Here is a 13,943-nt window from a genome sequence, read left to right as displayed (position 1 = left end):
TAAAAACATGAGAATACAAAAGTTCGTTACCTAAGCTAATTTGTAAGTTACATATATCTTTTGCTAATAAAAACATTCGTAAAAAATTAAAAGTCCTAGTTGCCTTTTTAACTAACCAAAAATCGGAGGGCAGCTAGGCCTCCTCCCCCGCTCCTTTTTTCTCAAAATCATTCGATCAAAACCATGAGAAAGCCATTTAGGCAAAAAAAAAGAATAAATATACAAATTTCGTTTTAATTATTCATCTGCGGAGAGCCAAAATCAAAACATGCATTGATTCAAAAACGTTCAGAAATTAAATAAAAAAAACAAGTTTCTTAACTGAAAGCAATGAGCGACATTAAAACTTAAAACGAACAGAAATTACTTCGTATATGAAAGGGGCTGCTTCCTCATTAACGCCCCGCTCTTTACGCTAAAGTTTTTTACTGTTTTAAAAAGTAGAGTTGAGAGAAAGAGTCAAACTTCAGCGTAAAGAGTGGGGCGTTGATGAGGAAGCAGCCCCTTTCATATTCAAAGGAATTTCTGTTCGTTTTAAGTTTTAATGTCGCTCCTTACTTTCAGTTAAAAAAAACTTGTTTTTTTATTTAATCTAATAAGGCTGCACAATTGTGTTTTTTTACTCTTTCTGATATATCTTAGGCCAGATAATTTTAACTTCATACAAGGGGTTAAACAACAACTATAAACAGTAATGCAACATAGTTTTGCAATTTCTAGTGAAGTGTTTATGGGCAATCCCAAGTTGAAAGACAGAATCAAACTGTTTTAACCATCATCTTGAAATGATATCTTTATATATTTTCTTTGACAAGAAAAGATAAATTAGATCTAATTTTTGCATAATACGGCAGGTATGTTCAAAGATTTTTTTTTGAAGTAGTAACAATAATAAAGAAACACTATTTAATAATTCACTTTGGATCTTGAGATTTGAAGATTTATTTAAATCTTTAAATTAGATTTAATTTTTCAAGGCAACGAAATACAGCAGGTACGTTCACAGATCTTTTTTGAGGTAGTAGCTATAATAAAGAAACACTTTATTTGATAATTTAAACTAAAAAAGGCAAGACACTCAGAATAATTCTGAATTTTGTAATTTTGGATTTCGAGATACATAATTCCATCTTTTCTCACTTCTAATGTCATACTTAACTGCAATTAAAGCTTTAACTATCGATCAGTGGGGAAGAGGTGATTCGAAACGTGCTACGAGACAATTTTTGTGACACTGAAAATAATTCTTCAACTTTGTTGATCAAACACCAAATTAGTTGGTTTAATATGTTGTTTTGTGTCACTTTTAGTTAATGAGATACTTACAGATCTCCGTTTTTCCAAAACCTATAATTCTTTATTTTCTCCCTAGCATAAATAGTTGAAAAATCAAACTTTAGTGATCAAAACAATCATGTAATCAAGTCATCAATCATGTCATTAAAATCGTTTTATCAACCACCAATAAACATTTCTTGGTTAAATAACTACTAATATTAACACTAAACACATCCTGACATCCTGATCTTGGCTCTCATTTAAAATGTCTTGACTGGTGGCAAGATCATAAAGTAATCATAACTAGGTAAATAAATACATGTTACTTATTTTAGGCAACAGTGTCGTGCTCAGGCATGTACCTAGTACAGGACGCAGTCCCTTCTTACAAAATTTCCAAATTCTTTCAGTTTTCTCCATATTGTGTTTATATAATGCACTTTTTTGTGCTTTTTTTTACGTTTGGTAGTTATTTAAAGTACGGAGTTTCGGTTGAACAATTTCATTTGGGATTTGTTCATTAATTAATGGTGATAAAAATAAAAGATAAAACAAAAACAAAGTAGAGGGACATTACAGACAATATTATGGCTTGCTTTCCCACTTACTTTTATAGATACCAAACCACAGCCACCAGCGTCGAACTTTGTTTCTTCACTTGACGCCGTATTTCTTCCCTCATTTATGAGAGATGCTCTTACTGCCATCTCTTTTGAGTCATCATCAAAAGTCACCGCAATATTATATAGGGATCCGGGTCTAAGGATTGCCGGGGCGTAAATGCTATAAAAGCTGGAATGAAAGGAGTTTTTAAGTTCAAATAACTCATTTTCTATGAAAAAAGGTGAGAACAAGCGAAAATGTAAGCGAGACACACTTTATCCTATTTAGGGCTGCCACACGTCTTTTTTGATGGCGGGGTTGCGTATTTTAGTATTCAACCGCATATTGCTATTTTTCCGTTTTTCATTAAATATTTATAAGACAGATGACACGTGGTAATTCGGCACAGCCCCCGAAGCTGCTTCGCGGATCGGCGGATTTACACAAAATATTGTGTGGCACATCACCCTAAGCCACAATTGTCTCACTCAAGCATAAGAGCTCATCCTTAATCCCTGTCGTCGAACAAGCGAAACCAACAATCACACTTCTGACATTGAAGCAATTATTAGAAGACTTTCCAGCCATTAAGTGACCCAGAAGTACATATGTTATGTAATTTTTCGCATGTCGGGACAGGGTAGGGGAAAACTAGGAAACTAGGAAAGCTAGGGTGAAGCTAGGAAAAGGGATGGTTTTTGGTCGCTAATATTACTACCTACATAGAAAAAGAAGCTTGACGATAGCCAAAATTCCTGGCAACATAAGACTTAAAAAAAGAGGTTTTTACTCGTATAAGAGCAATTTTTTGCAATAAAAAGAACACATTTGTCATGAATAAGCAATATGGCACTCAAGTTCCCTGCATCAATACTTGTTAATTATGGCAACCCTAATCATGTAAAATTTTCATTTTTAAAAAACACCAAAACTCTTTCACCCCATCCTCCTAAGATTACTAAAGAGACTTACTTGTGGCAACCCTAATCGTGTAAACTTTTCATTTTTGGAAAACACCATTTTCTTTTACCCCATTCCCCTACGCTTACTAAAGAGACTTACTTATGAAAACGCTAATCATATAAACTTTTCATTTTTGGAAAAAATAAAAAACTCTTTTACCCCATCCTCCTACAATTACTAAAGAGACTTGTTTATGGCAACACTAATCGTATAAGCTTTTCATTTTTAGAAAACATCAAAACTATTTCACCCTTTCCTTATACGCTTACTAGGGAGACTTATTTGAAAGACTTTGTAAAGTCGTACTAAAGTCTTTTCTCATGGTTATCAGAGTTCATTTTTGTATCATTATAGATATTGGGAGATTTTCGTTGGAAGTGATCTCAAAAAGAGGACTACAAAGAAAGAGACTTAACTTCGGATAACTTGATTTGTTGGCTGAACAAAAACCTTCGGAAAGTCTGTTAAGCAGCCAAACGGAGATGAAACTCCTTTCAATCATTGATTTGGTCTGTTATTTTTTATTTGACTTAATATAGTCGGCCTTATTTCATAGTGGACTGTGTCTATATTATCTTCAATAGTCTAGGATAGTGTTTTGGCAATTCCTGCAGCTGCTAGGGCAGTTTAATGAGATGTCACTATTTTGCCCGATTTTTGTCAAAATCCATGCAAAAAAATTTGGCAAATCAAAAGGACACTCAAAAGAATCTAACTAGAGCTTCAATGCCTGTTCACTATAGTCACGTAAAAGTTACAACCATAAGTTCTATTGGGGATCTTTATTCGTTTACTGAGACTACAAGATTTTGAGGGACGGAGAAATAACGTAAAACTTAACATTTTGCTGATTTTTTAGATGGGGGATTATTTAGCTGTCTAATAAAAGATAGGTAAACAATAAAAAGCTCAAATGCCACAACTCAACACTAATGGAACTTCATAGAACTGAATCATACATTGAGTGTGAGGATATTATATATTTTATTTCAATCTTATTAAAATTCAGGCCATCACTAATAAGGTTTTTTAACTGGATGAAAACAAATAATACGCACTAGATATTAAAGTTGTAGCAAATTTTCCAACTTTATGTGCTGGTTGAGACTATGGACTAACAATTTTCCCGAAGTGTGTCCGTCGTCCGAACAAAAATTATTTGCCAAGATTGTTAGAGAATTTCAAGCACAGTATTCAAAAACTAGATAATATAGAAAAGAAGGATGGCCAGTATCTATTTTTATAACATTGATGAAGAGTACGGTACAGTTAATATTTTTTTTTAATTTAGCGTATTCTTAAAATATAACCCCCCCCCCGCCTTGATTTCCACCTGGCCCCAGAAAAAATCCCTAAAAATTATTAAGCCGATTGACCACTTTATTCTAAGCTAATAAACAATCAAGAGAGATAAAACTCTACAAAAAGAAAACTTCAAACGAGACGACGGCCAGTAGAATTAAAAGACTAAAACAACGCGGATATTTCGCCTGTATAAAACAAGGCGTCTTCAGCACAAGATAGAAAATTAAAAGAAAACTAATCTAAAAACAAATAAAAAACCACCACCAAATATAATAAATACAATTGTCGCTACTTATCCACGTAGGGAAAAGCAGCTATGCGAGTTACTTCAATGAGAATCAAAGAGCAACTGAGGAAAAATTTATGAAAATTGAAACTTAGTTAATTATTCTGTTGTGAAATAATCCTCTTGTAAGCTAACATTGAAGCAACTCTTTTTGGTCTAGTGGGTAATCTTGTCCCCTGGTGATTGTGTAAAATTTTAATTCCCCCATCGACTATTGGTTCATTTTTTAAAAGAATATCATAAATTGGGTCAATATTTAAATTCCCTGTGTCTCTATTTATTGAAATATTAGCAAATATATGCTTTTTAATTTCTATAGCCTCCCTCGCCCACTGAGAAAAACCTCTATCATTAGAAATAGCTGTAGCCTCATCAAATTGTATAAAATGTTCAGGATAAAAGAATGTGTGTTCAGCTAGAGCCGAAACAAAAGTTTCGGGAGGCTTTCTTAGTTGTTGGGTTTTTTCTATTGAGTTGCAATGCTCAATAAATCTTTCAGTAAATTGTTGGTGAGTTCTACCAATATAAAACTTTCCACAGCAACAAGGAATTTTATATACCCCACTAACTAAATCTCCTTCCCAGGGTTAAATCCTTCCCAGAATTAAGAAAACCACCTAATGGTCTCACTGATTGGAAACAAGGATCAATGTTATGTTTACCCAAAATTCTTTTAAGCATCTCCCCCGAAGTAGGTACATAAGGTAAAGAAATGAAACGTTTCGGTAAGTCTAATTCTGTGCACTGTGAAACCCTAATAACCCTATTGTTGTGTTTAATGCGTCTATTTTTTATTATTTTTTCAATGAATTTAATCGGTTAGCTATTACAAAATAAAACATCCCTCAAATATAACAATTCAGAATCTAACAACTCCCAGGAACAAATTCTGAAAGCTCTATCCACCAGTGCAATCACAACCCCTCGTTTCACAGAGTGTTTCCAAATGCAGACCACATCATCCATGAATCTGCCCCAGAAACAAGGAGAGAGCCTAAAACTGTGTATGGCGGAGGTTTCAATAGATTCCATTAAGAGATTTGCCAACAAAGGGGAGAGAGATGCCCCCATTGCCAAACCAAACACCTATTTGTAAAATTCATCTCTAAAACCAAAGTAAAGAGAATGTTCATTTGCAAGAATAACCAATTTCATTGTTGATACAATGGGACGTAGGGGGACTCCCGTCTTATGAATTTTGGGTAGACCATATATCTTTGGTGCGGAACAACCTGTCGGTGGCATTGCGTCCACTCTTAGGAACACAAAAATCATATATACAAAATTCCACTGATCTTACTAATAAGTTAAAAAATTTCACACTGGAGGAGAATTCAATTCTCTGTAATTCTGATGTAGTGTCCATGTATTCAAATTGTAACGTGAAAAAGTGCGAGGATATATTAAGGATTAAATTAAAAAAGCACTTTGATTTGATACAAGATGTGACCATGGCGAGTTTGGAGACTGAAGTCATTATGAAATTGGTTATTCTTGTAAATGAACATTCTCTTTGCTTTGGTTTTAGAGGTGAATTTTATAAACAGGTGTTTGGTTTGGCTATGGGGGCATCTCTCTCCCCTTTGTTGGCAAATCTCTTCATGGAATCTATTGAAACCTCCGCCATACACAGTTTAAGGCTCTCTCCTTGTTTCTGGGGCAGATTCATGGATGATGTGGTCTGCATTTGGAAACACGGTTTAGAGTCTTTAGACCTTTTCCATAAACATTTAAATAGTTTTGACAAAAATGTAAAATTTACAGTGGAGTTCGAAGAAAGTGATAAACTACCTTTTCTGGATATCTTATTGATTAAAAGTGAGTTCCATTTACTTTTTCAGTTTATAGAAAGCCTACCCACAGTGATAGGTATTTGAACTTTCACTCTTGCCACCCTATCTCAGTGAAACGAGGGGTTGTGATTGCACTGGTGGATAGAGCTTTCAGAATTGTTCCCAGGAGTTTTTAGATTCTGAATTGTTATATTTGAGGGATGTTTAATTTTGTAATAGCTACCCGATTAAATTCATTAATAAAATAATAAAAATAGAAGCATTAAACACAACAATAGGGTTATTGGGGTTTCACAGTGCACAGAATTAGACTTACCGAAACGTTTCATTTCTTTACCTTATGTACCTACTTTGGGGGAGATGCTTAAAAGAATTTTGGGCAAACATAACATTGATACTTGTTTCCAATCAGTGAGACCATTAGGTAGTTTTCTTAATTCTGGGAAGGATTTAACCCGGGGAGATTTAGTTAGTGGGGTATATAAAATTCCTTGTTCCTGTGGAAAGTTTTATATTGGTAGAGCTCACCAACAATTTACTGAAAGATTTATTGAGCATCGCAACTCAATAGAAAAAACCCTACAACTAAGTAAGACTCCCGAAACTTTTGTTTCGGCTCTAGCTGAACACATGTTCTTTTATCCTGAACATTTTATACAATTTGATGAGGCTACAGCTATTTCTAATGATAGAGGTTTTTCTTAGTGGGCGAGGGAGGCTATAGAAATTACATATAATTGCTAATATTTCAATAAATAGAGACACAGGGAATTTGAATATTGACCAAATTTATGATATTCTTTTAAAAAATGAACCAATAGTCGATGGGGGAATTAAAATTTTACACAATCACTAGGGGACAAGATTACCCACTAGACCAAAAAGAGTTGCTTCAATGTTAGCGTACAAGAGGATTATTTCACAACAGAATAATTAACTAAGTTTCAATTTTCATGAATATTTCCTCAGTTGCTCTTTGATTCTCATTGAAGTAACTCGCATAGCTGCTTTTCCCTACGTGGATAAGTAGCGACAATTGTATTTATTGTATTTGGTGGTGGTTTTTTATTTGTTTTTAGATTAGTTTTCTTCTAATTTTCTATCTTGTGCTGAAGACGCCTTGTTTTATACAGGCGAAATATCCGCGTTGTTTTAGTCTTTTAATTCTACTGGCCGCCGTCTCGTTTGAAGTTTTCTTTTTGTAGAGTTTTATCTCTCTTGATTGTTTATTGTCATGTTTGGCCAGTTCGGCTTAAGAACTTTCATTATTCTAAGCTTATGACTTAAGTTTCTCACACAATTATTATGTTTCCGCAAACTGTTAGCATAATTGATTTAAGTCAGAATAAATTATTCTATGAAATCGATCTGTGACAGAATTTTTAGTTATCCCATTAAAATTTGTAATGCATTCATATATATATATATATATATATATATATATATATATATATATATATATATATATATATATATATATATACTCTTCACAATAATTATTTTATTTTTCGCCACACTAACATTGTAATAAAATGGTGTAACAGAAGAAAATAAAAAGAAAACATGTACAGAAGAGACACATTCAAAAAAATATTAAATATAAAAAAACAGCAACAACCCAAATCAAAATAGTAGGAGAAGAGGTTAAAAAGGACCTAACCACAGGCAAGCCTCTTCTTTTAGTTGGGGATCCAACTTATTACAAGACGTCAATATATCTGTAGCACTAAATATTTGAATAATGTTTCAGTGCCTATACCAACCAGGCAGAAATAAAAGGAATTTACAGTAGCGGAAATACAATGTCCTGCATATCACCAGTATTAATGTTATACTAGTTCCAGACAGCAAATATGTTCCAGAATATATCTTGGTGCGCACATTTATTGGGGGGGGGGCTTCAACTTTCGGCGTATTTGCCTGTCTAGGTATGTGGGATTCTTTCTTGCTGGAAGTTTTACTATATAGCCATTTCCCTAGTAACATTTTTATGTTAAAATCTATGGCACTTTTAAAGCTTGAGCTGAAGCCTCTTTAAGGATGTACACCCCTTTAAAATTGTTTGACTTCCTAGAATTCTTCTGTTTCCTACTAGCACATATATTTTTCATTACAGCCTTGCAATACAATGGATAGAAAGTAGAAATTGTTGCACAAGTACCACGCTTCTAGACAAAACAGTCCAAGAGGATCTCGCCTCAGGGTTGCCAACTTGCAAAGTTTCCGTGTTAAATGCACTCTTTTTGCTACCTCAGAGGGGATGCGGAAGAATGAATAACACTCTCTTTGGGTGTTAGATTTCATTATCTTTAAACGTCAGTAGTTGGCCTATTCGTCAAAAGAGCGTTAATCCAAGGAACAGGGTTGTCAACTTGCACTTTTTTATATGTGAAATGCGCTCTTTTTTACCTCAGAGGGGACGTATAAGAGGGGATGTGAAATTTGATTGTTGTGCCCATTAGCCCCAAAACAAATTTTTATGTACCTGTTTGCTCATAGACAACGTACAAGTAGTGTTGTGCGATAGTGGATATCGATACATCAATACGTCATACCAAATATCGATATAGAATATCGAGAACGATATCATTTTGGCTTTTTCTGGTATCTATCTATGAATATCCAGCAGAAAAGATCCAACATAGAAAAATTGTTTCGCAAATGGTGGAGAAGAAGAGTAATATATTCAATATATTGTCTAATATATGCTGATACAAAGCATGCACAGCTGTATCCATAAGAAGGCATAGCCCGTTCCGAAACTACATTTAGGGAGGGTGGGCTCTCAAATATTGGTGAGAACTTCCAAAAGGCTTGGCTAAATAAAATACATACCAGGCTTCTAGGGATAGGCCTTGTTCAGATCACACTCGGCAAAATTACCACATACCTAAATCCGCGTTAGAAATTGTATTTCTAATGCGGTATTAAATTATCCCTGAACATCTTTTCTAAGTTGAGAGTAAACAACACGAGACATGGATTGGGCCTTTCTGAAATTGAATAACAAACAAGAGCTAAGAGCTCATATGGCACTTGTGACGAGGTCGGAAGAGCCAAGAGATCATATGGTATGAGCTCTAGCAAAATTCTAAGAACCAATAGATTGATTTAAAAGGAAAATCAGAGGCTTAGTTCCGGTCGAGATTCAATATAAGAGCTCTGAGACACAAGGTCCTTCTAAATATCAAAACTCATTATGATCCGATAAACCAAACGTAAGTAAAAAATACGTCATTTTTTTCTAATTTTTCCTCTCCCTTCAGGCCCCCAGATGGTCAAATCGTCCCTGACACGCCTACCAATTTTCATCGTCCTAGCACATCCAGAAGCACCGACCTCGCCAAAGCAATGGAAACGCCCTAACTCCCCCAAAGTGAGCGGATCCAGTCCGGTTACTTCAATCATGTATCTACAGCATTAGCTGATTCTACCCATCAAGTTTCATCCCGATCTCTCTACTCTAAGCGTTTCCTGAAAAAAAAAAACAGTCTGAAAAAAAACCAGTAAAAAGTTCGCCCCCAACCCGAAAACATATGCCAACTTGACAATAACAAATACTATGTGTAAACAAGGGCAATTTTATTGCTTAGACATGTCCCCTGAGGCTGTAGGGAGGGGTTCATGTTATATCGAAAGGATTAACTATTGGGTCTGTCAACTACGCTGAGCAAAATACTATCTCAAAATATTTATCGGAAGACTTTGGATAAAGAAGCGGGGGAGGGGGCTAGGTTGCCCTCCAATCTATTTGGTCACTTCAAAAAGGACCTTAGAACTTCTAATTTCCATTCGAATTAGCCCTCTCACGATATTCTAGGACCAATGGGTCAATACGATCATCTCTGGAAAAAAAACACATCCGTGATCTTTCTTTAGGCAAAAAATAAAAAATTCAACATTTTTTGCAGATTGGAGCTTGAAACTTCTAAAACAGAGATACGCTGTATCTCATGGTCTGATTTTCATTAAAATTCTAATAGTTTTAAGGGGTGGTTCCTTCTATTTCGAAAATTTGGCACATTTTCTCAGGCTCGTAGCCCTCAATCGACAAGACTAAGCTTATCAAAGATATATATTTAAAATAATAAAAGCATAATAAGACCATTCATTTGTTTATATATATATATATATATATATATATAAATATATATATATATATATATATATATATATATATATATATATATATATATATATATATATATACATATATCTATCTATATATATATATAAAAATAAGTTGTCTGTCTGTGGATCTGTGGATCAGGTGACGTCATGTTTCTGTGTCGGCTGACGTCATGAAATTAGTTGTCGTCATTTTTGCTTTGACGATGCTTAGTATATTGTAAAACACATTAATTTGGTTAATAATATACCATTTAAAACACCAAAATGAACATGCTGGAGTAGTCACTCGGTGAGAGAGGGTGTCAGAACGGAGAATGAAGGTCCCAGGTTCAAATCCTGGTTAGGCTAAAAAAGATAAAAAACTAAAAACTAAAAAAAAAACTGAAAAAACTAAAAAAAGGCAAAAACTACAAAAAAAACTAAAAACTAATAAAAAAAAATAAAAAAAATAAAAAAGCTAAAAAACTAAAAAAACTAAAAAACTAAAAAAACTAAAAACTAAAAAAAAAACTTAAAAAAAAGGAAAAAAACTAAAAAATAGAAGATAAAAAGAAAACTAATAAAATTAAGAATAAAATAAAAAAAATAAAAAAGATAAAAACTAAAAAAAAAGTAAAAAGAAAAACGAAAAAAACTAAAAAAGCTAAAAAAAAGGTAAAAACCAATAAAAAACTAAAAAGAAAAAAGGAAAAAAAACTGAAAAAACTAAAAACTAAAAAAAAACTTAAAAAAAGGAAAAAACTGAAAAATAGAAGAGAAAAAGAAAACTAATAAAATTAAGAATAAAAATAAAAAAAAATAAAAAAGATAAAAACTAAAAAAAAAAGTAAAAAGAAAAAACGAAAGAACTAAAAAAGCTAAAAAAAAGGTAAAAACCAATAAAAAACTAAAAAGAAAAAAAGGAAAAAAACTAAAAAAAATTTTCATCTAAAAAACTAAAAAAAACTAAAAAAGGTAAAAACTAAAAGAACTAAAAAAGAAAAAAAAAACTAAAAAAAAACTGAAAAATAAAGGAGAAAAAGAAAACTAAAAAAATAAAAATAAAAATAAAAAAACTAAAAAGATAAAAACTTCAAAAAAAACTAAAAAGAAAAAAGAAAAAAACTAAAAAACCTAAGAAAAGGTCAAAACCAATAAAAAAAACTAAAAGGGGAACACTGGGACACAAATGACGACCGGGATACTGGGAATATAAATGACGACCGGGACACAGGGAATGTTCAATTAGCAATCACCATCAACAAAGCTCAAGGGCAATCATTAGAATCATGAGGATTGTTTTTCCCATGGACAATTATATGTTGCATGTTCAAGAGTCGGTAAACCTGACAAACTAAATAAATGACGACCCTCAAAGAGAAAGCGACCGGGACAAAAGGAATGTTCGATTAGCAATCAACAAAGCACCGGGACACAGGGAGTATAAATGACGGCGACCGGGACACAGGGACATAACTACAAAGGGGACGCCGGGGTACACAGGGGGATATATAAATGACGATGGCGACTCAGGGAATGGTCGATTAGCAATCACCATCAACAAAGCTCAAGGGCAATCATTAGAATCATGAGGTATAGATCTGAATACGGATTGTTTTCCCATGGACCATTATATGTTGCATGTTGAAGAGTCGGTAAACCTGACAATCTATTTATATGCACAGACAATGGGACAGCAAAGAATGTTGTATATTCGCAAGTTTTACGTAGTTAAAAACATATATATATATATATATATATATATATATATATATATATATATATATATATATATATATATCTATATTCACAGGTGGGACATAGGGGCACAACTACAATGGCGCGTAACTAATATGGCGCGTAACGACTTACGCGCGCGGGGGGGCTTGGGGGGCGGGCGCGTAACTAAAAAAAAAGTAAAAAGAAAAAACGAAAAAAACTAAAAAAGCTAAAAAAAAGGTAAAAACCAATAAAAAACTAAAAAGAAAAAAAGGAAAAAAACTAAAAAAAAATTTTCATCTAAAAAACTAAAAAAAACTAAAAAAGGTAAAAACTAAAATAACTAAAAAAGAAAAAAAAACTAAAATAAGGAAAAAAACTGAAAAATAAAGGAGAAAAAAAAATTAAAAAAATATAAATAAAAATAAAAAAACTAAAAAGATAGAAACTTCAAAAAAAACTAAAAAGAAAAAAGAAAAAAACTAAAAAACCTAAAAAAAGGTCAAAACCAATAAGAAAAAACTAAAAGGGTAACACTGGGACACAAATGACGACCGGGATACTGGGAATATAAATGACGACCGGGACACAGGGAATGTTCAATTAGCAATCACCATCAACAAAGCTCAAGGGCAATCATTAGAATCATGAGGTATAGATCTGAATATGGATTGTTTTTCCCATGGACAATTATATGTTGTATGTTCAAGAGTCGGTAAACCTGACAATCTAAATAAATGACGACACTCAAAGAGAAAGCGACCGGGACAAAAGGAATGTTCGATTAGCAATCAACAAAGCACCGGGACACAGGGAGTATAAATGACGACGACCGGGACACAGGGACATAACTACAAAGGGGATGCCGGGGTGCACAGGGGGATAAATAAATGACGATGGCGACTCAGGGAATGGTCGATTAGCAATCACCATCAACAAAGCTCAAGGGCAATCATTAGAATCATGAGGTATAGATCTGAATACGGATTGTTTTCCCATGGACTATTATATGTTGCATGTTCAAGAGTCGGTAAACCTGACAATCTATTTATATGCACAGACAATGGGACAGCAAAGAATGTTGTATATTCGCAAGTTTTACGTAGTTATATATATATATATATATATATATATATATATATATATATATATATATATATATATATATATATATATATATATATCTATATTCACAGGTGGGACATAGGGACACAACTACAATGGCGCGTAACTAATATGGCGCGTAACGACTTACGCGCGCGGGGGGCTTGGGGGTTGCGCGAAGCGCCCCCACCAACTAGGTGTTGGGATGGCGCGAAGCGCCACCCCAACAGCTAGTATATATATATATATATATATATATATATATATATATATATATATATATATATATATATATATATATATATATATATATATATATATATATATATATATATATATATATATATATATATATATATATATATATATATGTTGTAAAAATTCCATTTTTTTAAATCTCGGTTACTATTGAGCCGGGTCGCTCCTTACATACAGTTCGTTACCATGAACTGTTTGATCTGTATCAGCTATCGCACGTGCCATGACAGTCCCTGTGACTCCGCCATTACAGAATCACTACTGTTTGTTAGGGTTACAAACAAAGTTTCAGTAGTTAATGTCAGGCAAGCTTATGTCACGGCTGAGAAAAACGGAGAAACTGATCCACTGAAGTCATTGGAGTCTTATAGTATGGGTCTAAGAAATACCTATACGAAGTTGTCATAAAATTGATATCCATGCCTGCCACAAATATCCTTTCTAAGAGCGGATTCCATGCCTGATTAGTTAATAATCAAATAGTTTATTGTACCAAACTGTAAGTGAAGAGCAACTGGGCCGAA

The 13,943-nt window shown here is 33.4% G+C and overlaps 1 protein-coding gene across 1 annotated transcript in view; it reads right to left on the bottom strand.

The window, feature by feature from the left end:
• Positions 1-13,943, bottom strand: part of LOC136032560 (CD109 antigen-like) — a 211,190-nt gene that overhangs the window by 181,880 nt on the left and 15,367 nt on the right. The window contains exon 2 of the mRNA XM_065712830.1: positions 1,887-2,070. Coding sequence (XP_065568902.1) covers positions 1,887-2,070 — 184 coding nt within the window. The remainder of the gene's footprint in view (positions 1-1,886; positions 2,071-13,943) is intronic.

Source organism: Artemia franciscana, chromosome 11, assembly GCF_032884065.1.
Source record: "Artemia franciscana chromosome 11, ASM3288406v1, whole genome shotgun sequence".
NCBI lineage: Eukaryota > Metazoa > Arthropoda > Branchiopoda > Anostraca > Artemiidae > Artemia > Artemia franciscana.
The sequence above is the reverse complement of the archived record's forward strand: the minus strand, read 5'-3'. Positions and strand labels throughout refer to the sequence as shown.